General features: G+C 62.4%; 1 protein-coding gene across 14 annotated transcripts in view; it reads left to right on the plus strand.

The window, feature by feature from the left end:
- The window catches only part of MEF2D (myocyte enhancer factor 2D), a 69,521-nt gene extending 47,727 nt beyond the window's left edge, over positions 1–21,794 (plus strand). For 8 of the 14 annotated variants that reach the window (XM_035346725.1, XM_035346722.1, XM_035346726.1 and 5 more), the window contains 8 exons: positions 3,766–3,903; positions 7,004–7,214; positions 9,184–9,240; positions 11,801–11,997; positions 12,164–12,184; positions 14,455–14,584; positions 16,981–17,218; positions 18,163–21,794. In XM_035346725.1, coding sequence (XP_035202616.1) covers positions 3,766–3,903; positions 7,004–7,214; positions 9,184–9,240; positions 11,801–11,997; positions 12,164–12,184; positions 14,455–14,584; positions 16,981–17,218; positions 18,163–18,490 — 1,320 coding nt within the window. In that variant the 3' untranslated portion in view covers positions 18,491–21,794. Of the gene's footprint in view, positions 1–3,765; positions 3,904–4,054; positions 4,190–7,003; positions 7,215–9,183; positions 9,241–11,800; positions 11,998–12,163; positions 12,185–14,454; positions 14,585–16,980; positions 17,219–18,162 lie in introns of all 14 variants that reach the window. The other 6 variants (XM_035346731.1, XM_035346732.1, XM_035346730.1 and 3 more) reach the window with 6 other exon arrangements.
- Positions 21,795–25,959: the final 4,165 nt, after the last annotated feature.

A 25,959-nucleotide genomic window follows, 5' to 3' on the forward strand; every position in this document is an offset into this window, starting at 1 on the left:
CCCGCCCCGTGGACCTTTGGAGACCCCCCTGCCCGCGCACGGTTGAGCCTTAAATTGTTCAAAATGCCTTTTCTGGAGCCTTTTTGAGGCTCAGCAGCCCCATCCCCGGGCAGGGAAGCGCCCCGTGCACCACGCGGTGGTTTTACAGCCGCGGTTCCTCGCCCAGCCTCTCCAGGATGCTCATACTGGAGCTCGCGGCGTCGAACAGATTTGTCTTGGCCTAAAAATACCGTAAACATTTTGGGCAGCATTCTCTGTTCCCTTATGGTCCAAGATGCAAACACTCCCAAGCCGACAAGTTACACGCAGTCCTTGGCACCCAAAGAAATTCTCTGTTTGCACCACATGAAACGATGAATCTGCATCCAAAGCTGGAGAGAGGAGCGTCGGGAGGGGAAGGATCCGGGTGGATGGCGGGGAGGAGAGCCCGAGCTCGGCACGCAGAGCTGCTGTCACCCGCTCCCGAGCGCGGGGAGATCCTGCTCGGGCAGGTTTGAAGCTGCTCGAGCATCCGTCCTCGTCCCTTGGAGCAGGGCTGGGGCCGCTCCAGGGTTTTCCTGCTCCGAAGCTGACGGCGAGGGGCTGAGCAGCAGCGATTTGGCTGGGCGGAGGTGGCTGTGACACCCGTGTCCCGTCCCCCCAGGAGGGCCGCAGCCCCCAGCAGCATCTCGGGTGTTTGAGGGTGGCCGTGGGCAGCCCAGGGAGAAGCCCCTCGAGTTGGTTTTCCTGGTGCAAGGGGAGCGAGCGCGGGCTCGTGACGGAGGGGATTTGGGCTTTCCCTTCGCACCCGCGCTCGGGACAAGGCGAGGATTTCACCTTTCTCCCCTTGAAAGAGAAAGAAGGAAAGCGAGCAGCTGAGCACCCTCGGAGCGAAAAAGCCTCCGGACGGAAAGGTCCCGAAATTAAAGAGCTCAGCGTTTACCCGGCGCGTCGGGAGGGGTTTCAGCCCCTCCGCTCTGCGCCCGGCCAAGTCCTGGCTGCGGCAAGCTTTTAAGTCCGAGAAAATCTCCCTGCCTGCACGGGGAGGGGGGGCTCCTTAATCGGCCGGGGGACAGCTGAGGCCCCCGGGCAGGCACGCTGGGTGCCACGTGCGCGCCCGGCCGGGGATCACGCCGGCTTTGCTCTGGCTGTCGCTCCTCGTTTCCCGCAGCCCCGCTGACGTGCCAGCTCCCGACGGACGGGGCAGAGCTGCGGGGGCCCGGGGTGCTCCAGCTCTTAAAGTCGGGCTGCAAATCCCCTGCTTTCCCCGAGCGTCCCGGGGGAGCTGCGTTCTTCCCTAATTCCCCTTCCCAGGGCTGTGCTCGCGTGGGTTCAGAGCCGCGGCCCCGTCCCGGTCCCCCTCCAGCCTTCCCCGAAGACGGGGGCGGTTTGGATCCCGGCCGCCCTCCTTTGGGGGAAGGATCCTGGATCCTGCATCCTGTCGAGCATCATTTCCTCTCCATGCTCTGGCTTTCCTGCTGCTCTCTCACCCTCCTCGGGTTTAAACCCACTCCTGGATGAGGCAGGAAAGCCAGGAAAGGGCTTTTTTTTTGGGCTGGGGGGGGATGTGACCTTCTCGCCCTGGCTTCATCCTCCGAAAAATTCCTGATGCGAAGGTGTTCGTCTTCAACGGGCTTGAAACAAGAAGTGGGTGCTTCCCACTGGATGCAGCCCGGTGAAATAAAGGTTCCCTTTCTCTTCACGCCTTCTGCTTTCCCCCCCTAGCAGCGGACTGAACCCGGTGGGGCTCGCAGGTTAATTACAGCAGGACTAATTGCATGAAGTTGCCGGGGAGAGGGGAAGAGGCCGTGGCACCGCTCCGGCGAGGTGACAGCAGCCGTAATTCTGCACTTTCTGCTCCACTTGCGCAATAAATCCCGGGAGTTTGGGGCAGATTCGGTGCAGCCGGGCACCGCCTAAAGCCCCCTGCCCCTGTTCTGGGCTGCGGGGCTTAGAAAGGAGGAGGGGGGGGTCCCGCTCGGCTGTGACCTCCTGCAGGGCAGCAGGAGCTGACCCCGATGGGGGCTTCGACCGCAGTTGGAGGGGCTCTCCAGGGGGGCGAGGGGGTTTCCCTGCTGTTTTGTGAAATAAAGAGGAGAGCCGCGAGGGGGGGCACAGCCCTTATTAGACACCGGAGAGCCTCCCCAGCACGGCTCCCGCCGCACGCATCTGGAGGAAACCCGGCTTCATCGCTTCCACGGCTCACGGAACGGCGTTTTCCACTTTGCCTCTGGGAGAGAGGGAGGAAAAAACTCTTCGCAGAGCGAGGCGAGAGGCTCAACTTTCCGTCCTCCAGCCGCGGCAGCGAAACAAAAGGTTTTGGAAAAGAAATGCGTAAAAAAAAAAAAAAAGCACTTTCCGAAAAAAAATAAAACAGGCGAAGCCGTCCCTGCCCCGGAGCGCGGGGCCGTTTCTGGCCCGTTCTAAAAACAGACAAGGGCACGCACCAAAATAGCAAAAAAAAAACTGGGAAAAATCCTCGGGAACCTGCAAAAAAAAAAACAAACACCCGGCGTCGGGAACCTCACCTTCGGGGTCAAGCCCCAGCTCCGTGGGTGATGCCGATGAAATTTGCTCCCAGGTAAAGGGCATTCCCACCACGTCTGCCCCTGCCCGCCCTTCCCTGGGGAAAGGGCAACGATTGGCACGATTCCATAGGGTTTTGGGCTACGACAACGCCAAACGGGGCTTCGGATGGCACCAGGGCGCTTGGGCGAGGACGCGGCCAAGTCCTGGGTGTGAAGAGGCCGGGCACGAGGGAGGCACGAAGAAACGGGGCTGCTTTTTGAGGCGCGGTGACCAAATCCGCTCGTTTTCCTTGCGAGCGCGCCGGTCGGGGACGTGCCTCGGGCGGGCGATGGAGAAAGCGCCGAGGCACGGCCGCGTCGCGGGGGGGTTCGGCTGGAGATTCACAGAGTCTGAGGGGGCTGCAGTAAAAAAAAACGCGACTTTTGGGCAAACCACGCCGCCCGTACGGCCCTCAGGTAGCTGGAGAGCCGCTCCAGGATGTTTTGGCCCCGAAGCAGAGCTGTTTATTGCTGTTTAGGAAGACAAGAGGAGAATTGTCAAGGCCGTTTTTTTTTTTTTTTTTTTTCCCCTGCTGGATTTGGCATGAAAAGGGACCAAGACTTCCAGGAAATTCTGTAGCTTTGACTTTGAAAAAAAAAAAAAAATACAAAATTGGCAGGCGGCGGCTCCGTAATAACGCCTAATTGCCTTGGGTATTTTGAAAATAAAATGATTAAATGTGCCTGCGTAACGCAATCTGCACATCGGCTCCTGAGCACGGCCGAGGGGATTTTGGTCCAAAGCCTGCCCGGGGTCTTCGCGCCCACCCCGCGTGAAACGGACGGACCCCAGAGTCGCTGCGCAGGGTGATGGGGGCTTTTTGCCTTTATTTTGTTTGGTTTTGGTTTCCTACGCGTAATAACGTGGTGTTTTTTTTTGTGTGTGTGTTTCTAGCAGGAGAGCGCGTCCCGTCCTTAGGGTTTATTTCCCCTCCTGGTCGCTGCGGTGACCCTGGGGGACAAAAATCCGAGCTGGTGCGGGGCCCAACTCAGCACCAGCGCAGTCAGGAAAAAACAGGAAAAAAACATGAAATCTGGGAAATTTCTCTCCATCCATCCACCATCCCTTAGGACCGACCCGGCGCTGACCCTTTTTCATGCTCGCCGGGGGCCGCCCCGCTCCGGGGGGGGGTTTTGGGGCCACGCCACCCGTCCCCGAGGGCTGCCCGTTGCCCCCCAGCAGTCCCAGATCTCAAAGTGTCCCCGGTTGTGTTTGCAGACGTTAAGAAAGAAAGGTTTTAACGGCTGTGACAGCCCGGAGCCCGACGGAGATGACTCGATAGACCAGAGCCCCTTGATGGAGGATAAATACCGTAAAGGCAGCGAGGATCTGGATATCCTGTTCAAGCGATACGGTGTAAGTACCTGCCCCGTGGCCGGAAAACCTTCATTATCTGTTCTTTTTGTTTTGTTTTTCTTCTGTTCGATTCCCCACCCCCCCCACCCCCGACCTCGTCCCCGCTCCCTCCCCGACACCCCCGTGTCCCCCTACCCCCCGCACGTCACAGGCGCTGAACAAGAAGCACAGGGAGTGCGAGAGCCCGGAAGGGGACGAAGTGTTTGCGTTGACCCCGCAGACGGAGGAGAAATATAAAAAGATTGATGAGGAGTTTGATAAAATGATGCAGAGTTACCGGCTCGCAGTGAGTAGCTGGTGGCCTGCAGCCCCCCCCCCGAACCCCTCCCCAGCCGCCTCCAGGTGACGGGGGACTTGCATGGCTTTGCTTCGGAGCCGTGCTGTGCCGTGGGAGCCGATGCACCAGAGCCCCGAATGCACCCGAAAGGGCAGGAAATTGGGGAGGAAAAGGGGGAAAGTGGCTCCTAGGGGCGGCGGCACCGGGGACCCTCGGGGTCCCTCCGGTTTCCCAGCTGGAGGAGTGGGAGCAGTCCCTGGGGGAGCAGCCCCTGTCCCAGGCAGCTCCAGCACCCCTAGGGCGGGCAGCTGGGGATGCCTCCACTCCCTGGCCCCAAATACCTCCTTTTCCCCCCCTAAAAGGGGTTTTCCCTGTCTCCTGCCCCCCCCTCCCCCCCGAGATCCCCACGAGCTGGCAGGGAGCAGACGGGGTCAGCCCGGTTTGGGCGATTCCGCCTTAATTCCCCCCCAAATCCATCAAGCCCTCGGGGCAGCTGGCGGCCGTGGCAGGAATCCAGGCAGGTTTTAGCCCCGTGATCCCAGGCCCGTCAGCGGGGTGGCATCGGGACAGCGCTGGAAGGGATTTGTGTCAGGAGGCAGGAGGGCCTGGGGGGGGGGGGGGCGAGCATGTCAAATTAGTCGTTAGGGCAAGGCAGCGAGGGCTTGGAGCAGGGGGGATCAGCCCCGAGTCACTGCAGCCGTAATCAGCGCCGCCGAGAGCGCAACGGAGGCGAATTTCCAAGGGCTGGCTGCAGCGTTAGGAAATTTCACGCCCCCTCCCCAGAAAAAAAAAAGAAAGAAAGAAAAAAAAAACAACACAAAAACCCGATATCTGCCCTTCTGCGCTTCTCGCAAGCCCACGCAAGTGAAAATTCGGGCTTTTCTCGAGATTTGGGGCTTGTGAAATCCACCTCCCTTGCTTTTGCTGACTCAGCTGCCAAAAAGCGCGAGGCGTTTTCGCCCCGCTGCCGCTCGCCCGGCGGCGGCGACGATGAGGTTCCAAGCCCTTGCCGGGGCTTGCGTGGGGTGGGGGGACACGGCCCCCCCCCCCCCCCAGCTCCCTGCAGACCCCAGGGGAGCTCCCCGTGCCCGCCGCGGTTCGGCGGGTGGCATTCGGGCGCCGGGGATTGACGGCAGGGCATCGGGCTCCCCGACTAAACCCCTGGCGCGGCAGGGCCGGAGCGGTGCCGGCGGTTGAAGCCGACGCTTCTCCTTTTTAACCGGCTGCGGTGGTTTTTGTGTGTGTGTGTGACGAGGACTAACCGGGGGCGCTAACAGCAGCCTTGCTCGCTAAAGAAGCCTCTGAGTTCCGCAAGCGTGTTCGCGAAGGCTTTCGGTGAAAGCAGAACCGGTCGAGGCTTGGCTCACGTGTGCATCTTCTCCCCCAGATTTCGGCCAGAGACGCGCGCCGTAAGCCACGGCTGCGCACCCGGGTCCTGCCTGCATTCCCCCCACCCCGGGGTGTTGGCACCGGGGGGGACCTGGCACAGGGCACGGAGGTGCTGGGGGCCGGAGGCGGGTTGAGGCCAGGCGCCGCTCTCCGGCCCCGGCCCTCCCGGCTTTGCCGCGGCATCGCCGCGTTAGCCCCGGGGACACGCCGCGCACCCGCGCGCTCGCGGTGATTTCTTGCACAACGTCACCGCCCAACAAAACCTGCTCCCCCTGCCTCTCTCCCCCCCCCCCGTTTTTGTTTGTTTTTCCCTTTTTTTCATCTGCGCTGAGCACGGGGAGGGCTCGGCATCAGGGCCGGGAGGGGGTGAGCCCGGTGTCCCAGAGCCTCCCGGAGCCGTGGGGCAGCGCGCGCCAGCAGCAGCCGCAGGATCTCTGAAGGGCAGGATGCCCTTGAGCGGGTGGGAGGGTTTCCAGCAGCCAGCTGGGCAAGCACCTTCCCTTCTCCCCTCCTCTCCTCTCCCCCGAAAGGAATTCAAGGCAACGGGGGATGCTCCGCTCCCCCTTGCCCTTCCCCGCAGCCGGCGGGATGCGGGGCTGGCCCCGCGGCGATGCCCAGCGGCACCGGGGCGCTGTGCCGTGCCTGCCCCCGGCAAATTAAAGTGGGACTTTAGCAAAGCCTCCGCTAAAGCCTCTAAGCAGGTGCCTGCTCCTGTTAGTGAAGAGCAAATCAGTGACATAAGAGAGGCTGATGGGATAAGCACGGCGAGCCTGGCTCCCGCGGGGACGCTGGTAGGTGAAACTGGGCCTCGACCCGTGGCCGAGGATAGGGTTTGAGCCGTGCTCCTGCTGCCCTGGGTCGCCTCCTCCTCCTGCCCCGCAGCTCCTGGTGGTGGTGGGACAGACCCTGGTGTCACCCGGAGGGGATGAGGTGACACCAGCCTGCACCGGGGGCTCGGTGCCGAGCGGTGCCTGCCCGAGCTGTGGTGTCCGTGGGGCAGCGGTGCTGGGTTAGGGGGCTCGTCCCAAACCACCGGATGGGGAACGGCCTCGTGAGGTCCCCCCGGCCTCTGCCGTGGGACAAAAGGAGGTGCCGGTGTCCCTTGGGGCACCCCAGGGTGCTGCTCCCCCCCCCGTGATGCTTGGAGTCACATCCTGCTGGGGCTGCTCTGGAAACACGTGGCCAGACACCAGGGGTAAATAAATAGATGTGGCCTCAAAGAGAGGCAAAGCGGCTGGTGGCGAAACTCAGCTGTGCCCAGGGGGGTCCAGGCTCCTGTGCCGGGGTCCTCAAGTCACCAGGAAGGACAGCAGCAGCGAGGGGGCTCGGGGTGACCGAAGTGGCCCCAGCTTCAGCCGTAGGACGTGGCCGCCTCTCCGAGGCAGGATCCGGCCCCTTCTCGGCCTCCTCCTTTACCTCCCGCTCTCTGTTCAGTCCGCAGTGCCCGCGCCGAACTTCGCCATGCCGGTGACGGTTCCCGTGACCAACCAGAGCACGCTGCAGTTCAGCAACCCGGGGAGCTCGCTGGTCACCCAGTCCCTCGTCACCTCATCGCTCACCGACCCCCGGCTCCTCTCGCCGCAGCAGCCGGCGCTGCAGAGGAACACCGTGTCCCCGGGGCTGCCGCAGAGGCCGGCCAGCGCAGGTGAGCGGCACGGCGGGCACCCCAAAATACGGGACACCCCAAAGTCCCCCTCCTGGGGGACCCGGGGGCCCCCCCCCCCCCCCCCCCCCTTTGCCCGGGTGCGCTTTTCCAGAGTTTCGGAGCCAGGCGGAGCCGAGCCACCTGGTCCCAGTCCCGGCTTGGAGGTGGCAGCCGGCGTCCCCTGTGCCGGCGGTGCTGGGGGACACGGGGCCGCTGCGTAAAAAGGGTTTTTCTGGCTGCAGTTGGTCCCTGAGCTGTCACTCACGCCGACGGGTCGGAGGAGCGGCCGCTTTCAGCAGGGACAGGTCGGGGAGAGGCTCGTGTCACCCACGTCCCCTGCAGCGGGGGGGACGACACGGGGCTGGGGACGTGTGACCGCAGGCCGGCTCTCCCGCGGTGCGGTCATAAATAATAATAGCGTGCAGAAAGCCCCCGCCTGCTATTTTGGATGTGGCAGATGGTCCGAGCCGGTCTCACGGGCTGCAAGCGGCAGAGGCGAGGGCATGGGAAGGGGGCCAAGGGGTGTCCCCAGAAACCTCTGGAGGGGCCAGAGGGTGGGATTTCAGCTGGACACGATGGGAGCCGTGGTTTGGAGGTGGCTCATTCGCTTTCTGCTCCTTCTGCGCAGTCTCAGGGATGGCTGAAAGCTCTCGGAGCCCCCGGATTTGGGGGAAGGCTCTTCGTGCTCCGGGGCTGGTCCCAAAGGGCAGCAGCTCCCCCCAGGACGGGGCAGAGCCTGAGCCCTGTGCCGAGGCTACCTGCAGGCATCGCCCCTGCCCTGCTGCCGGCCTCTGCAGGAGAAAAAAGAGGCTTCACCGCGAGGCAGAGCCCGCTTGACGCTCGCAGTTTCCATCCAGCTCACGAAGCATTGGCTTTTTTGGGGGGGGAGGAGGATAATTTGGTGGTTGGGAGCGCAGAGGTGTTCCAAGTCCAACCATCTGCGTCTCATTCACTCGCTGCCTGGGACACGGAAGAAATCCTGTTTATAGGAGCCAGGCCTTCGCATGTTAGAAGAGCTATTTCTTTTCTCTCTCTCTCTTTCCCTTTTTTTTTTTTTTAGCAATGCGCTCGAGAGGGGCGCAGAGCGCTGCGTTATTGTTTCCAAAGCGAAGGCAGCGCTGGCTCCGTGTCCCTGCGCTCACTGCTGCCGCCTGCACGGGGATGGCACGGGCACGGGGCAACGGCCAGGGGAGGATTTGGGGGCTGGGATGGGGTCGGCATCGCCCCCACAGGGGGCTGAGCCTGCTCTCGACCCCCGGGCTCTGCTGTGCCGGTGAGGCTCGGGGGCGCACGGGGTCCTGCCTCTCCGAGCCGGGCTTCGGAGCTGCCGGGCACGGTTTGCGCCCCCATCCCCTAAGGCAGCGCCGTGCTTGCCGTGCCTCTGGGGTCACCGTGCCCTTCACCACGCCGTAATTTATTTCGGGGGCCACCACAGCCCACGGTCCCACTTCTACCCGCTCTGGCAGCAGGTTCCCATCTCCGCTTTCCCCGTCTGGTTTTGGGGGGGGGGGGGAGAAAAAGGGCCCCGGTCTGCTTTTCCCAGAGCTTTTCCAAGCGCTCGCCTTCGTGCCGCGGGGCCACGGGGCCGGTTTCTGTGGGGGGCGAGCGTTACAGGGCAGGTTGTGTTTCACGCCGTGCTGCCGGGGGCTCGCTTCCCCGCAGCACGGGCCCCGCGTCCCTCAGGAGGGCTTGGAACAAAATAGCCGCAGTGTTTTCCGAGCCGTGCGCTTTGGACCGGGCCCCCCGTGCCGCCTGGCTGCTGCCCAAAGGAAACGGATCTGCCTGGATATTGTTTCCAAACCCGATCACCAGGAATGCTGCTCGCTTTCGCCCGGGACTTTTCTCCCCGGGAATGCGACGCCGCTGATTTCCATCTGCCTTCCTCCCTCGCGTTCCCCCTCTTCCTCCTCCCCGCTCCCCGTGTTCCCGAGCTGCCGCTGACCCCCCCCCTTTTCCAATGGCTTTGCAGGAGCGATGCTCGGCGGAGACCTGAACACCACGAACGGAGCCTGCCCGAGCCCTGTGGGTAAGTGCGGGGCAGCGCCCCGGGCTCTGTTTGCGGCCCCGTGCCTCAGTTTCCCCAAAAATCCTACAGGGACAGGGGTTTTCCCTCGCCATTCAGAGCAGCTGGGGGAGGATGGAGAGGCACCGGGGAGGATTTGGTGGCTCTCGGTCCCACCGGCGGGAGGGTTTTGCCCGCGATGCCCCGAGCCGGCACGTTTCCTGGAGGCGTTTCGGCACAGATCCAGGGGGTTCGGTGTTTTTCGGGGGCTCCTTGGTTTTGGGATTGCCTCAAAGCACGGGGCTGCCGTTGGGCAGCCACGTCGCGGGGATTTGGGCAGCTCGGCGTTCAGCTCCCCGAGCCAAAACCCGCTCCTCCCCTGACCCCGGGTGAGTCACTTAACACCTGATTCCTCCTCGCGCCCGGGCCCTGTAAAGGAACTTTACTGCAAGGAAAAAAGCTCATTAAGGCCCCTTTCCACTGCAAGAGCCCCGGCGCTAACGAGGCTCAGACCTTGTGGCTTAGCTCCCCGCCTATAAAATGAGCTAATAATGCCTCCTGCCTCCGCTGGCTGAGCAGCGAGGGTTTCATGGCCGGCACCGGGACCGGCGCTTGCGTGGGCGCAACCAGCACCCTGCGACGGCTCCCGCAGCCCCCCCGGGATGGGTGCTGCCCCCCCCCCCCGGGGGGAGCAGGGAAGGTGACCCCACACCCAGCACCCCAACCGTCCCACAGGAGCGCGGGGTTCGCCGTTTCCCCGGTCAAAACCCATCTGGGACCTGGATCCCGCTGCTCCGGCGGCACCCCCGGCCCTACAACCGCCCTGCGCCGGGGATGGGGGGGGGGGGGGGGGGGGCTCTGCGGCCCCGTCGCCCCCCCCCGGCCCCCCGAGGCCGCCCGCCGCCCCCACGTCAGCTGTCGCGAGCAGCCGCGGCGGCGCGGAGCTTGGCAGGGCCGGTGAATGTCAGCATTGACGTCAGCGCAGCATTCCCCGCGTGCCGACGGGCGCGAGGAGCGGGCTCGGTGGCCCCGGGGGCTCCCTTTGCCAGCCGACGGAGCCCGCCTGGGTTTTGGGGTACCCGGGGCATCTCCTCCCCCCCTTCCTCCTCCTCCTCCTCCTCCTCGGCTCTGCACCACCGTCACCTGCTGCCTCTGAGTCATCGGCCGCCATGCCTCTGGCCCCGATCCCGCAGCGATGCGGGCGGCGTCCCCGGATCCAGCGTCCCCGGTGCCTCGGGGAGGGGGGCGAGCACCCTGCCCACCCCCGGCCTCGCCGCGACGGGGACGCGGGGGCAGCAGCAAGGGGCCTCGCTGCAGTCCTGACTTTTAATTTTCCATTTTTGCATTTCTGTCTTTTTTTTTCTTCTTTTCCATTTTTGCATTTCAGGTTTTTTTTTTTTTCCTTTTTCCCTTTCTGCATTTTTGACTTTTCTTTCTCTTCCATTTCTGCATTCCCCCCCCCCACGGTGCTCGTGCCGGCGGGGCAGGGGGCTCTCCCCCGGGCAGACCGCCCCGAGCGCTGCACGCAGGGGGGTGGCAGCGTCCCTCCGAGCTGCAGTTGCCATGGGAGCCGCGCTCGGAGCGGTGCCAGCACCACCTTAGCAAGGAAAATTTTGCTTTTTAACGCTTCTGGGGGCTCTGCCTCCACCTCCGGGCTTTGGCACGGCTCCGAGCCGCTGCCACCGGCGGTGAGGATGCGCCGCGGGTGGTGAAGGTCACCCAGGAAATGTCACGAACATCGGAGCCGGGGGCTTTGCACGCTGATGGTGAGCAGCTCCCGGCGCACGGAGGCGATGCTCAGGACCCCACGCGCTGCTCGGGGCCGGGGGCCGGTCCCCTCCAGCAGGGACGCTGCCGCAAGCGTTGCCAGCGTGCCGGGGCAGTGCCGCTGCCACCAGCCGCCTGCTGAAATGCAGATGTAGCAATGCCATGGTGGATGTGATTAATAATGCAATCAGCGACCTATTTTTCCCGGTCTAACGTGCAATGAATATGAGGGCTGAATCCTGGTGATTGCTAAACGCCTTTCTATCTTTGGGGCCTATTCATAAAAAAATAAAAAAAAACCCTCATCAGAACAGTAATCTGATCCAATTTATTCCTTTCCTGATGTTCATCAAATCTTTTCCTTTTAAATCTTTTTTTTCTTCCTTTCCTTTCTTCTTCTTTTATTTTTTTTTCTTCCCTCTTTGCACATAAAAATCCTTAAGTGGAGCAGCGGGAGGAGGAGGAGGAGGAGGGATGCTCAGATCTTCAAAGGGGCACCGGGATCAGTGAACCAGCTCCTCTGCTCCGCCGCAGCCCCTTTTCGCTGCTCCGGTCCCAAAAAAGGGGCCTGAAAAGTGACCGTAAGAGTAGTTCCACCCCCCCCCTCGCCAGGGCCCTGGTGCCCTGCTGGAGCAGTGCGAGGAGTTATGGCCCCGAGAGTTACCGCTGGTTATTGTGGTGATGTCCCGGGGGTGAGGAGCTGCCCGGCTGCGGGGGGGCTCGGGGCCACTTCTCCATACAGGGGGGACCCTGGGGCATCGCCACGGCCGCGCTCTCACCTCCTTCTCGTGCCCGTTTATCCCCCCCCCACACACAGGCAACGGCTACGTGAGCGCCCGCGCCTCGCCGGGTCTCCTCCCCGTCTCCAACGGCAGCACCTTGGGCAAAATCATCCCGGCCAAGTCCCCGCCGCCGCCGCCGCCCTCGCACGGCGCCCAGCTGGCCGCCAACAGCCGCAAGCCGGACCTGCGCGTGATCACCTCGCAGAGCGGCAAGGGGCTCATGCACCATTTGGTGAGCCTGGGGGGGACGTGGGGGGCTCCGTGGGGCCGGGTTAGGGGCGCACGGCCCCGTGCCGGGCACCGGAGGAGGGGGGCTTTGCCGCGGGGGGGCGCGCGGAGGGCACGGGCAGCGGGGTTAACGGTGCCTCTCGGTTTTCTCCCCGTTCCTGCGCGGGCAGACGGAGGACCACTTGGCTCTGGTGAGTTGCCTGCTGAGTGCGCATCGTGGCGGGGGGGTGACGTGGGCTGCTCGTCCCCGTTGTCCTCGCGTCCCACCCCAGCTCTCCGCTGGGAAAGCCACCGGCATGGGCACCGCTGCCCCCGGCCCGAGAAAAAGTGAATTTTTTTTAGGGAAAGCAGAAGGAAGATTTGAATCGCAGGCTAGGACGTGAGCGCAAACCCTGCTGGCCTCCCCCCAGGGGCTCAGCCAGGTCCCCGTGTGCCACCCCTGACCTTCACCGGGGCCACCGCAGCTTGTGGCGTGGGGAAACGTGGCCCGATGCCCCCCCAGGAGCGGCGGGGGGGCGAGGCAGGCTCTTCCCGTGGGGAGGATGTTATTTAAAGCCCGAGTGAATCCTCCAACCCCCCTTTGTGCGCAGGGGCCTTTCTCCCTGTTATTTTCGTGGCAGTTTTCCCTGTTTTTTTTTTTTTTCTTCTTTTTTTCCTGCCAGCAAAGTGAACGGCACCTTGCTGGTGGCCGTGATTCACTCGGCTCCGTTGCTATTCTGGTGCAGGGCAGATGGGCGGCAGGGCAGCGCAGCGAGGACGGGGCGAGGGCCGCTGCGGGACGCGGCTCCCGCGGCCAGGGAAAAGCTCTCCAAAAGCCTCTGCGGCCTGCGAGGAGACGCTCCTGGCCAGGGCGAGGACCGAGCAGGGCTTTGGCGGATGAATTCGGCTGCTCCCCGTGCCCTCCAGACCTCCTGCCTTCCCCTCCCTGGCAGCGCCGTGCCTCAGTTTCCCCAGAAAACGCATCCTAAACCTCCTGCCCCCGCACGCGATCTGCCCCGCTGTCCCCACCGGGGTGCTGCGGGTCACCTCCGGCTCCTCGGGGGGCTTTTTGAGGGGGGGGGGGGTTTGGGGGGGGTGCCCCCCCCCCGTGTCCCTGCAGGGTCTGCTCCCCATGAGCATGGCGGTTGCACGTTTGGGGCATGCCTGCATGGTTTGGGGGAAGCTTTGGGGGGCTCGCAGCGCTTTGCAACCTGCCTGGCACCTGTGGGGGGGGGGGGGGAGTTTGCACGCCTCGGCACCTGCATGCATCGGGATCAAACCTGGGGGGGGGCTCCCCGCAGCACAGCCGGGGCTGGCACCCCCAGGCGGAGGGGCTGGGGGCTGCGGGTCGCATCCTGCTCGCTCTTGCCATGCACGGGATGGGGCTGAGCCCACCGCCACGGCGTTTCCCTGCAGCATCCCTGCCCCACGCGTGCCAGCGGGATGCGCGCCAGGACAAACCTTCCCCGACGGCCCCCGGGGCTTTAGCAATTAGCACCCTGCTAATCGCCTTCCCTGCGTGGCTGCAGCACCCTGCGAGGGCCCTGAGAGGCTGCAGACCATTGCCCAGCCCCAAAACGCCGCGGGAGCCCCAGGGACCCCACGCCGGTGCCCGCCGTGCTGCGGAGGACGCGGTGGCCTGGTGCCAGGCGCGGTGGGAGCCGGGCACCGTCCCGGTCTCGGCAGGGTGACGTGTGCCGGGGTGCTGCAGCTTAGAGGCAAGCCTCTTGAGGCCGGTTTAAATCAGATCAAGCAGAGGCAGCGCAGATTATCTGCCTTGTAAACAGGGCTGAATCCGAGCCGCCCACGGAGCTGCGTCTCAAACCCCGGGGGGGAGGCCGGCGCGCGCCCCTCCAAGGGCAGGATTTTTCCGCAGCGGCCCCGCTGATGCCCGAGCCCCCCCCAAACCCCACGAGGGCACCAGCCCCACGAGGGCACCAGCCCCACGAGCTGCCGAGCGCGGGGTTTTTTGGGTGTGAGGATGCCGGATCGCCTTCCCAACCCGGTGCTCGCGTCTGCAGCTCGCGTTGGAGGCCGGGGAGGAGGAGGAGGCGTCAGTCCTGGCGTTAGCCAGCGCCAATTTTGTTCCGTGCCTTTCTCCCAGCACAGCAATCACATGCGTCCTCTGGAAAATAGGGCCTGTTCCTGTTCTTTTTCTTCTTTTTTTTTTTTCCTCACATCAGAAGGGAGCTGGGAGGATGGGAGCCTTCCGGAGGCCGTTGCAGCGGCGGAGGCTGCGCCCTCCCAGCCCTGAGCAGAGAAATGCCCCGATGCCCCCCCAAACACCCCCAAACCTCCCAAGGCTCCTAAAATTCTCTCACCGGTGGGCTTCGTGCTGCAGGGAGGAACACCCAGAGCGTTTGCTTAGCCCCGGGACCTGCCTGGGGGGCATCTCGGGGCAGCGGGGGGGGCGGATTTTTTGGGGTGGGACAGCAGGGCGCAGCGCAACGCCTCGTAACAAGCTCTCCGTTCGCTTCCCCAGCAGAACACGCAGCGGTTAGGTGTCTCCCAGGCGACCCACTCTTTAACCACGCCGGTGGTTTCGGTGGCCACCCCGAGCCTGCTGACGCAGGGGCTGCCTTTCTCGGCCATGCCCACCGCCTACAACACAGGTAAGGAGCGCGCAGCCCCGGGGGGGGGGGTTTCCCCCCCAGTTCCGAGGGGAAAACGCGCCCGGCGCTCCCCGGGCGGCTCCGTGACCGCTCGCCCAGCTCCCTGCTGCCAGGCGTGGTGAGGTCCAGGAGCTTCACGGGATTAAAAGCGAGGGGAAGCTCGTTCTGTAAATACAGTGGCAGCTGGCTGGTACCGCCAGAAGCGCCGTAAGGGCACGATCCCGGTGCTGCAGCCCAGTGCCGGGTGCTGGCAGCGCGGAGGTGCTGTCGAGCGGCTGCTAATCGCAGCGACGCCCTGCTCAAGGCGAGCTGGGGGCGATGTTGTAACAGGGGCTTAACGAAAATGAGCGTCGGGGACCCAAAAGTCTGGGGAAGAATGCAAACCGTCCTGCTCCTGGGCAGAGATGGGGCTGGCGGGGGCGCGAGCTTAAGCGGAGGGCTTGGCAAACCATCCCGGAGGCTTCAGGGCTTTCCTGCCTGACTCCTTCTGGCATTTGCGCCGAGAAAAGTTTGCAAAAATGAAATGTCGAAAGCTGCTGGGCTGGAAGAACCCGGGCTAGGCGTGCTGGGAACTCCCTGCCGTAATTAGTAGGTGTTGCCCAGGAGATGTTTGTGCGTGGCGGGGAGGCTCCTCTCCTCCCGTGGAAGTCGTCCTCGGCCACCGTGAAGCCTGCCTATTGCCCAAATCCCCAAAATAGGCTTTAATTGGGCCCCGCGCTGCCGCCAGCCCACGTGGCTTGGGGCCGAAGGTCAGCTTTTGGGATTTCTTTTCCTCCCGAGATGAGCCACGGGTGGAGAAGCGATGCCCACCCGGGCGCCTGGGGTGTCCGTGGCCAGGGTGTTTGGTGGAGGCGCTGCGGGGGCTTGGATCGCCGCGGGGTCCTTGCCAGAACCCCAAGCCCGTGCCCTGGCTGTTGGCCCTCATTCTTCCCAACCTGCCAACTCGCTGGGAAGTCTCCGCTTGGGGCCGCGGATCTGACCTGGACCTTCCCGGGTCCCTTCCTGGTGCCGGCACCGCAGCCGGCTGGTGCCGAACCCGGCGGCTTGGGGCTGCTGGAGGGACCTTTGGGTCGGGGGGGGTGCCGGGAGCTCCCCGAACTGATGTGGGGTGAGAAAAAAAAAAACGTGTGGGGCAGGAAGGTGGTGCGGGGAGGGTGCGCAGGGCGTGCCTCCCACCAGCCCGCCGGCCCTGGCAGCGGTTCAGTGCCTTCGCAGCCACCTCTCCGTGCGCCGCGGGCGGGTTCGGGCGGGGGGGGGGGGGGCGGGCTGAAACCACAGGCGCCCGAAATGACAGAGGGGAGAAGGGAGGAGCGGGGTCGGGGTCGGGCTCGCTCGGCGGCCGAGCGTCCGCGGGTGGCCGTATCAGATGCAGACGTGGCTCCGAGGACGGAGCCGGTCGCGGCTTTGGACGGCCCCTGGATAAGCAGCTCCCTCCCCGGTGCTCCACCACTCCCTGCAGCCCCATTTTCTGCCTTGCAGCCCGGTGGCCTCCCTTCATCCCAGTGGCCTCCCTGCATCCCAGTGGCCTCCCTCCATCCCAGCATCCTCCCAGCATCCCAGCGCCCTACCTACATCCCAGTTGCCTTCCCTGCTTCCCAGTGCCCTCCTTACATCCCAGCAGCCTCCCTTCCTCCCCATGCCCTCCCTACAAACCCAGCAGCCTCCCTGCATCCCAGCAGCCTCCCTGCATCCCAGCAGCTTCCCTGCATCCCAGTTTTCTTCCCTGACTCCCGGTGGCCTCCCTGCGTCCCAGCAGCCTCCCTTCCTCCCCGTGCCCCCCCCCTTACAACCCAGCGTCCTCCCCGCACCCCCATTTTCCTCCTTGCGCCCCGGTGGCCTCCCTGCATCTTGGTGGCCTCCCTTCCTCCCCGTGCCCTCCCTACAACGCCCAGCAGCCTCCCTGCCCCCCAGCGTCCTCCCTTCCATCCCATGCCCCCCCCCCCGCATCCCACTTTTCCTCCCTGCGCCCCCGCGGAGGCCGGCCTCGGCTCCTGCCTCCTACCGGCGGCCGGGCAGCGCCATCTGCTGATGCGCAGCGAGGGGTCGGGGGCGCGCGGAGCCCTGGGGTGCCCCCCCCTCACCCCCCACCCCCCCCCTTTTTGGCTCCCGCTGCCCCTGCCCGGTGCTGCCAGGGCTGGGGGGCACGGAGGGGGTGTCCCCGGGCTCGCCAGCCCCATGTGCCGGTGAAGACGCCGATTCCTTGGACCGGCCCCCGTGCTTTTTGGGGGGCTGCAGCGGGCGGTGGGGGCCGGATGGGGGTCTCCCGGGGGGACGGGGGGGGGGGACATCTCGTGCCTCGGGGCTGGGAGAGAGGTTCCCCGTGGCCAGCGCTGCCGTGGGACTCGGCGACAGCTGTGCTGCTGCTCACGTTGGCGTTGCTGCTCCTTCCCTTGCAGATTATCAGCTGACGAGCGCGGAGTTGTCCTCGCTGCCCGCGTTCAGCTCACCCGGGGGCTTGTCCCTTGGCAACATCTCTGCCTGGCAGCAGCAGCAGCAGCAGCAGCAGCAGCAACAGCAGCAACAACAACAGCAGCAGCAACAGCAGCAGCAGCAACAGCAGCAGCAACAGCAGCAGCAGCAGCAGCAGCAGCAGCAGCAGCAGCACCTCGTTCCCGTCTCGCTAGGGAACTTAATGTAAGTGACACGGGAGCCGTGGGCGGCTCAGTTCGTGCTGGGAAAGGAAAAAAGAAAAAAAAAAAAAACAAAACCCACATCCAGAGGGAAATGGGAGCCTGTCCCCCGCTGTCCTGGCAGTGAGCAGGAGGCCCCAGGCGAGGTCAGAGCCCCGGGGGATTTCTGAGAGCCGTGGCTGGAGATGTGGGGGGGGGGTCCCGGTGCATCGCTCCCTTCACCTGGCGGGGGGGAGCAGAGTCCCTGGGGTGACCCACGGTGACGGCGACCGCGGCGAGGCAGAAGGAGCGAGGTGCTCGTGGCAGGATGAGGTGACTGTGAAGAGCGGTCCCGCTGGTGCCGGGGGGGTAACTCCTAGCGCTGGCGGTGAATTGCTCGGCTTAAAAAGTCCCGTGCGGTTCCCTCGCGGAGCAGGTGTGCAGAAACGGATCTGCTCGCAGCCAGGAGCAAAGCAGCCACACGGCCGGAGCTTTTTCAGGGCGTTTCAGTCAAAACCAAGGTCGAAGCTCCTTGCCCTCGGTCGCACAAAGGCTGTGAGGCAGGGGTTGAAGAGAGAGGGGCTCAGTGGCAGCCCCAAGGCTTGCCCAGGAGGAAGAAGCCGGCACTTGGCTCTCCCCCCGGGGTGCCTGGGTCCCACGCGGGCACGGCAGCGCCTCTGTCCTCTGTGTGTCCGGGGCCTGGAGGTGGGATCGGGGCTGGAACGCGGGGTGCTGGTGGAGAAGGGCTTGGGCAGGGTCTAATCCTGGCTCGGCAGCGTGGCGGCCCATTCCTCCGCGACGCGCGGGTTGGGAGCTCAGTGGCTTGGAGGGCGAAGCGCCGCCGCCGTGATGAATAACGAGAGCCTTCCCGTTATCTCCTCCTCACCTCTTTCTCCACCTCCCCCCTTCCTCCTCCTCTTCCTCCTCCTCCTCCTCCTCCTCGCACGCTCCCCGCCCTCGGACGCCCAGACAAGGGAGCCACTTGTCCCACACCACCACTTTGACTGTCAACACCAACCCCAACATCAGCATCAAGTCGGAGCCCGTCTCGCCCAACCGGGAACGAAACACTGCCACCCCGCTCAGCACCTTCCCCCACCAGCCCCGGCACGAGCCCACCGGCCGCTCGCCCGTCGACAGCCTCAGCAGCAACACCAGCTCCTACGAGGGCAGCGAGCGGGACGATCCCGCCCGCGCCGATTTCGGCTCCTCCCTGGGGCTCCTGCGCCCCAGCAGCGAGCCCGAGGGGGAGAGCCCCTCGGTGAAGCGCATGCGGTTGGATACCTGGGTCACATAACGGGGTCCCCGCCGTCCCTTTTTTGGGGTGGGGGGAGTTCGGGGGGGGATCGGGGAGGCTCCGCCGGCTCGCAGCGGGGAAGGGGAGGGGGTGTGTGTGTGTGGGGGGGGAGGGCTACAGGGTGAAACGGGTGAGGGGTTGGGGTTGGGGTTGGGGAGATTATCATAAACTGCCTGAGAAATAGCTTTAGGATTTTGTAGGCATTCATTCTAGCACAGCGGGCGGCGCGCGCGGCGAGGCCGGCTGGGGGCGGCGAGGATGGGGATGGAGGGGGGGGGGGCGGCGAAAATCGGATGGCTGCGTCCGTGCTGGAAGGAGGGGTCCCCGGCGGGGCTCATCCCTGCGGGGACAGCGGGGACGAGGGGTCCCGGGGTCGGGACATCCCCGGAGCAGAGCGTCTGCGGGGGGGCGAGGGGCGATGGGGCGCGTGCTGGCAGGCGCTGAGCATCCCCGGAACGCCTCGTGCTGCCCCGAGAGCCCCGGGGCAGGGAGAGGAGGCTCGGCCAGGTGAAATCTGGCTGAAAATCCTCCCCAAAAAGAGGCCGCCCGAGGGCCACGTCCTCCGCTGGTCCCCAGGCAGCGGCGGGCAGGAGCGGGGTTCCTGCCGGGATGGAGCGCAGCGCGCGCGTCCTTCGCCACGGGAAGGTGTCGGGGGCACGAGAGGCAGATTTTTAAGGCTTAATCCTGACTTTTGGGTTGAAACTTAGCTACAGAGAGCATCTTTTCCTGCAGATAAGGGAACTGCGCCTGGCCGCAGTCGCGTTAAACCTGCCCTGACCTCTCCTGGCCGCGTCCTGCGGGGTGCGGGTGGAGCCCGGCTCGTGCCCGGCGGTGGTGGCGCTGGTTTTGAAGAAATCACGGTTTTCACCAAACAAAAGGCTCAAATGCATTTCAAAATGCATTCCCAGCCCACGTGGGTCAAAGCTTTAAATTAGAGGAGTAGGAGCAAATAGCGTTTATTTAGGGATGCAGCTGAAATAACCCCCTTGGGGTTTCGCCCGAAGGCCTCGGAAGACGGGGATGAGCCACGCGGAAAATCTGCGGCAGCCTCAGCCGCGTGAGCCAGGGGCAGGAAAAAGGGCACGAGGGAGACGGGGGGAAGTCGTGGTGCTGCCGGCTGCTCCGGCGGGTCCCCTGGGTGCCGCAGCCTTTCAGGCTTTCCCCTGCAGCCGCTCTGCTCTGGGATGCCGTCCCCATCCCCGTCCCCATCCCCATCCCCGGCGCGCCGCCCGCTCGGTGACCTCGGGGACATCCCTCGCGCCGGCACCGCTCCCCCCCCCCACCCCTCCGCTGAAGGTCGCGGTTGCAAAACGGCACAAAACCTGCCCAAACGCCTCGGCTGGTGGCAGAGGCTGCCCTGGGGCCCGCGCGGTGGGGAGAGGACCGAAAATTCCCAGAGGGTTTCCCCCCCGCCCCCCCCCGGCTCTTGCTCCTCCCGGAGACCTCCGCAGAGCGTGGGGGTTTCCAGCCCAGCCTGCTGAAACGGGGAGCGTTGCGTGAAAACGTGCTCGGGTGATGTCAAAGGAGAAGCCAATTGGTGTTTTTCTAAACTTTTTCCGCCTTTTTTTTTTTCTTTTTTCCCCCCATTGTGATTTTCCCAAAGTGTCTTAATTGGAAAAACAGCAGAAAAAAAGTAAACGATTGTGATGGAGTGAACGTAAAGCGAGTCGTCTGAGGCGAGGCGACCGAATGTCCTCCAGAAATCAGGTGGCAAGATACGGCTAGGAGAAGCGATGGCCGGGCAGGGAAGCACGGGGTGCTCCTCCTGTCCCTGCACGAGCCACCAGCTGGAAAAAGCATCACGAAAACTTCCCCGACCCGGCCCCGCCGCTTCTCACCCCAAAATCCCCGCGCAGGGCAATGCCACGTGCCGCCGGCTCACCCAGGGACGTGCCGGGCGGAGATTTCCTAACGAAGAGCTTTGAAGTACCAAACCGTTCCCACATTTTTTCTTTCTTTTTGATGAAAAATTCTCGCTTTTCCTCTCCCCGATCCAGCACGGCGCCCCCGAGGGACTCGGGCAGGCGTCGGGCAGCCCCCTCAGGCTCCCGGCAGGTTTTGTGCCGTTCTGCTGCAGCACCCCCCTCCCCGCGCCCCAAGCCTTGCCCAGCGCTTACTGGGGCGTACTGGGAGGCTTCGTGTCGCGAGCCGGGGGGCGGGGGGAGGACGTGCCTCTGTCCCTCCGTCCGTCCAGGAGGCAGGAGCCCCCCCCCGCGCGCTCCCCACCGCTTTCCGTCACCGTCCGGCTCTGCCCCGCGGAGCCGCACCGCAGCTCTTTGCACGGCCTTGCTTTGGAAATTAGGCGGGATTGACGACGACGTCTCATCGGTATCATTTTGTTTTCTTTCCTTCTTCACCGTCCTGCGAGGAAAAGCAAACCACAACCAAACGTTTTCCGCCCCGCCGGGGGAGCGGGAGGAGCGCCGGGCACCGCGCGGCGCCGAGCAGCGGCACGCGGCCGTGCCGGGCGGGGGGCAACGAAACATTTCTGCTCACGGACTTCGCGCCCCGGCTCCCGCGCTCACACCTTGAAGCTGAGAGCCTGGAAAAAAAGAGGAAAAAAAAAAAAAAAAAACACAAAAACCCACAAACGGAACAAAACAAACCCAGAAAAAACGCACTCGGACGCGGATCCACCTGGAGGGGCGAGCCGTGCCGTGCCGAGCCGTGCCGTGCCGAGCCGTGCCGAGCCGATTCGTGCCGAGCGGATCCGCAGCAGCACGGCCCCGGGACTCGACGACCCCCGGCTCGTGCCACGGGCAAGTACGGCTCGTGGGCGAAATGATTTCGGGGTTGGTTTGTCGGGGGTCTCTCCGTTCGTTTCATCGGGGGCTTGGGGTATTCTTTTTTTTCGTCCGGGCCATCATCCTTCCTTTCCCCACAGACTGTAGAGTCCAGTAAACTCCTCCTAATTTTCAAAAGACACCAAGAAGAACGACAATCTAAGAAACCAACACCCTCCTTCGTGCTTCTATAAATACGTTTCTGATCTTATAATTTTATTTCTCGTGCTCATCTGTACTGTTGACAGTTACAATTGTGTATAATTTTTTTTTTGTTTTTTTGTTTTTTTTTTTAATTTGGAATTTTTGCGTTGTATAGGGTTTAGTTTTAAAATATATATATATATATTTTCCATTTTTTAAGAAGGGGTGTTGCAAAAAACAAAAAAATTGCACGATTTAAATGACAATAGTTAAAATGCTGCAGTTTTTAGAGATGTGGAAGCAAAATGGAGCTTATTTATTCTCAAAGGCTATAAAGGTGTAAAATGCATGAAGAAAAAAAAAACAGCTAATATATTGTGTTTGGGCTAGTTTGCTTTTGTTTTTAATTGTTCCTTTTTTGGAGAATGAAATACAATTGTGTATATTTTCATATAAGAAGTATGCACTGATATGTTTCAAAAATGATATATTACTTTCTAAAAGTGTGGTTACTTACCAAAGCCTGTTTCTGATCTTTACCTTCTTGAACCCTCCGTGGATCCCTCGAGCGCGCACGGCCGGGGGGCTCGACGCCGCGGGCCGGACCCAGAGGTAACCCGGTGCAAGACCCCGGTGCCGGCTTCCTCCTCCTCCTCCTCCTCCTCTTCCTCCTCCTCCTCTTTCTTCTTGGGGGGGCTCCGTGCAGGTGGGGCTGGGCTCGGGCCCCCCCCGTGCTGGCTGATCTGGGGGCTGCTGGCCTTTCCCCGATCCCACCGGGGCTTTCTGCAGGGTGATGCCGAAACCCACGGGGGGTCCCCGGGTGCGCGGCTCCCCTCGGGGTGCCTGGGATGGGACGGGGGGTGGGGGGGGTGATGCGACGAGTGGGGTTTGGCCTCAGACGGGTGTCTTGTGCAGAGAGGGGCTCAGGAGAAATAACCCGGGTGTAGGATATTTAGGGAAAAAAAACGGGTGGTAGGGTACGGAGGGGCACCCAAAATACGCAGGGGGCTGCAGGGTGCTCGGCTGGCGGAGGGACGGGGTGGCCCCCTGCTAACGGGGTGCTGGTGCTGGCTGTGGCTGTGCCAGGGGCACCCCAAACCTCCGGGCAGGGGTCTCCGTGGCCCCCCATCGCCTCCGGTGCTCAGGGTGGGGATTTGAGGTTGCCCCCGGTGGGTGGAAGCGTTGGAAGCAGAGCTGGTCGCAAAAAGGATGCGCGTGGTCCGCAAAGCGGGGGGGGCAAGGAGGAGGGGGACGCTTTCTCCCCTTCCTCACTTTCCGCCCTTCAAATTCTCGCCTAACCAGGGAAAACGCAGAATTACAACAAAAAAAATCCTTAAAAACTCCACCTCCTGCCCTTTTTTTTTTTTTTGCACCGGTTTGCCCGGCGGTACCGGTGCTGGAGCATCGTGCTGCGTTGCCCGCAGCATCGCGGTGACGTGTGCTGCCCCCCCCTGCCCGTCCCCTCCGGCTGAGGGTGACACTCGGGGTCCTCCGGGGACCTCAAGCACCCAAAGTGACAAAATCCCATCCCCGTCCCCTCTCCCTGCCCACGGTGCCAGTGGGCTTCAGCCGAAGGTTTGCTCAGTTCCCATCTTGGCATCACTTTTACTCTGTCCTTCCTTCTCCTCCCCTTGCTTCACTTTTTTTTGTCCTTTTCACTTTTTTTTTTTCCCTTTTTCTTTTTTTTTTTTTTTCCTTTTCACTTTTTCCCATTCACTTTTTTCCTTTTCTCTTTTTCCCTTTCACTTTTCTCCTTTTTTTTTTCTTTTCCCTTTTTTTCCTTTTTCTTCCTTTTCCCTTTTTTCCTTTTTCTTCCTTTTCCCTTTTTTTCCTTTTTTTCCTTTTATTATTTTTTTTTTTTTCCTTTTTAACCCCCCCAAACCCCTCCAGGCCCCCAGACGAGCATCGTGTGCTCACTACCTCCATCCCCCTTCCCCTGCCTGAAGCCAGAAGCCATGCTCGGGATGCAGGAGGGCCGCTCCTCCCTTCGTGTTCCCCGTCCTTCTCCCCTCCTCTCCCTCTGATCTCCCTCTCGTAGGATTTTACCTGGCTACTGTAACTGTAAATAGCGCGTTTCGATATGTTAGCAATGGTAACAGTACAGAAAACTGGTTTTTGTTGTATTGATATGAAATGAGATTATATTTTTGTCAGAGTATATTGTAATAATACTGCCTTTGGACATGGCCGAACTGTACAGCTGTTTCTTGTTTTACCCCCTGGCTCTTCCCTGCTCCTGCTTTGCCCAGCCCGGACCCCACCAGGATGCGGCCAAATGGGGCCAATGTGGGGGGGAGGGGGGGGGCAAGCCCAGGACCCCCCGATTTGGGTTCTACTGCGGGAATTGTGGAGAGACCCCGGGTTCGGAGTGGCCGAGGGGTCCCCGACACTGAACCCCGAGGGAGTTTTTCAGCCGTGTTTTCAAAGAGCGATGCCTTTTGTAAAACCTCGAGCCAGAAGAGGGTGGCACGGCGGGGGCAGCCTGGGGGGGCTTTTTTTGGTGGTGGGAGGGGGGGTTCTGGGGTTGGGGATTCTGCAGCGTCCCTGGCCATGTGCCCAGGGCGTAGGGACAGCGGCGATGTCCTGCGGCTCTGCTGAAGCAAATTGCAGGCAAATAGGATGCTGAAATCGTGGGGGGGCATCGCGGCTGTGCCGTGGCCCCCTCGTGTCCCTCCGGTCACCTGTAGCTCAAGGAGGTGGTAGCAAGCTCCGGGGTGTCCGCAGCAACCTCTGTAAGATAGGATAGACCCCTTAAATGATGCACTAAGAGAAAAAAATAAAATAAAAATGCCCCCAAAAAGTGTAGATTCGCAGTGGGCAGCGGATCTCCTGCACGGCCCAGCCCGGCTGCGCTGTCCCAGGCGGCTCCGCTCCTCGCCCCCCTCCCCAAGGATGCTGCACAGGTAGAAGCGAACCAGGACGTGCGCTCCCCCCTCTCCCCGTAGTTTTATTTATTGTTCCAAGAAGCAATTAAAAAAAAAAAAAAAAGATAAACTGTGTATCTATAAATATATAAATATATATTTTTAACCTTTTTTTCCCCCCCGATGCTCCTCCAGCTGTGTGTGTGCGTGTGTGTGTGCGCGAGTCGAGGGGTCCTGCGGCAGCGGGGGGGCAGACGTTGCTTTTGCCCTGGGGAAGGGGCACAGGGTGGGGGGACCGGGGGGACCGGGGGTCCCGCCACCACGCGCAGGCTTTTTGGGGGGCAAAGCGGGGAGAGGGAGGGTTTACGCCAAGATCTTGCGAGCGTTGCACCGGGATCTTTGACCAATTGCATCTTCCTTTGAGTGTTTGCACCCTCGGGTCCCGCCTGGCCAAGGGGCTCCCGAGCCCTGGGGGTGTCCCCGTCCCCAGCTGTGACAATCAGTGGCTCCTTCCCGGGGACCGCAGCACGTGGCTGAGACGTCCGTTTTGGTTTTTCAATATTCCTTTTTTTTTTTGTGCTGTATGGTGATGCGTTATTGTATATTCCACAATAAGAAAAAGGGAAAAAAAAAAAGAAAAAGAAAAAAAAAGGATAAAAAATGCTAATAATAATAATTATCATGAGAAATTCTTATGAGTTTTGTTTGGAAACTCTTTCACTATATTTGTTGTAAAGAGGTTTACTATTAAAAAGGAAAAAAAAAAATACACGTTTCTGATAACTTTCTGTGCCTCTGGCTCTTCTTTCCCCTCCCTCCTCACCCCCTCGTGCCGTGGGGCGGTTGTTGTCACCCAGCCCTGGTGGCCTGAGGCACCCTTGGGTGCGCTGGCACAGGCTGGCCCGGACGCCGTGGCGGGGCAGCGGGACACACCTGGGGATGCTGAGCTGGGGACGGTGCCCCCCGGGACAGCCGCGTGTGGCCCCCCTCACAGCCCTGTCTCGTGGGCTCCGTTCCCCAGCCTCACCACGGCGTGGTGGTGGAGGCAGCGCAGGAGGCTCGTAGGGACAACGGTCCCCATGGCCACCCGTGTTCTGCCGCCCTCTGGCACCACGTTTTCCACCCAAATTGCTTCCTTGACGGCTGATGAGAGCTGCTGCGGTGGGTTTATGGGGCACGCTCAGCCCACCGCACCTGCACCGGGTTAGAAAACGACCTCCTGGCCTCCACCCAGAGGTGGGCTCCAGTGCAGGCAGGGGGCTGCAGGTAAGTTCCTTGGGGCTGAGCTGTGGGGTCCCACAAACACCCGTGGGGCTCGTGGGGTGGGCATCGGGACAAGCGGCACCACACCAGGCTATGGGGCGGGAAGAGTCATGTCCTCCTTGTCCCAGGCATGGCTGGTGGGGTCCCCAAGTTGCAGGGTCCCCATACCACGGGGGGTGCGTCCATGTCATGGGGTCCTCACATCGTGGGGTCCTCAGGTCGTGGGATCCTCACATTGTGGGGTCCTTGTGCTGTGGGATCTTCACATCGTGGGGGTCTTGGGGTCTTCACATCATGAGGACCTCATGTTGTGGGGGTCCTCACATCGTGGGGTCCTCACATCGTGGGGGTCTTGGGGTCTTCATGTCACGGGGTCTTCATGTCTTGGGGGGTCCTCACATCGTGGGGTCCTCAC

Source organism: Oxyura jamaicensis, chromosome 25 (assembly GCF_011077185.1).
Source record: "Oxyura jamaicensis isolate SHBP4307 breed ruddy duck chromosome 25, BPBGC_Ojam_1.0, whole genome shotgun sequence".
Taxonomy (NCBI): Eukaryota; Metazoa; Chordata; class Aves; order Anseriformes; family Anatidae; genus Oxyura; species Oxyura jamaicensis.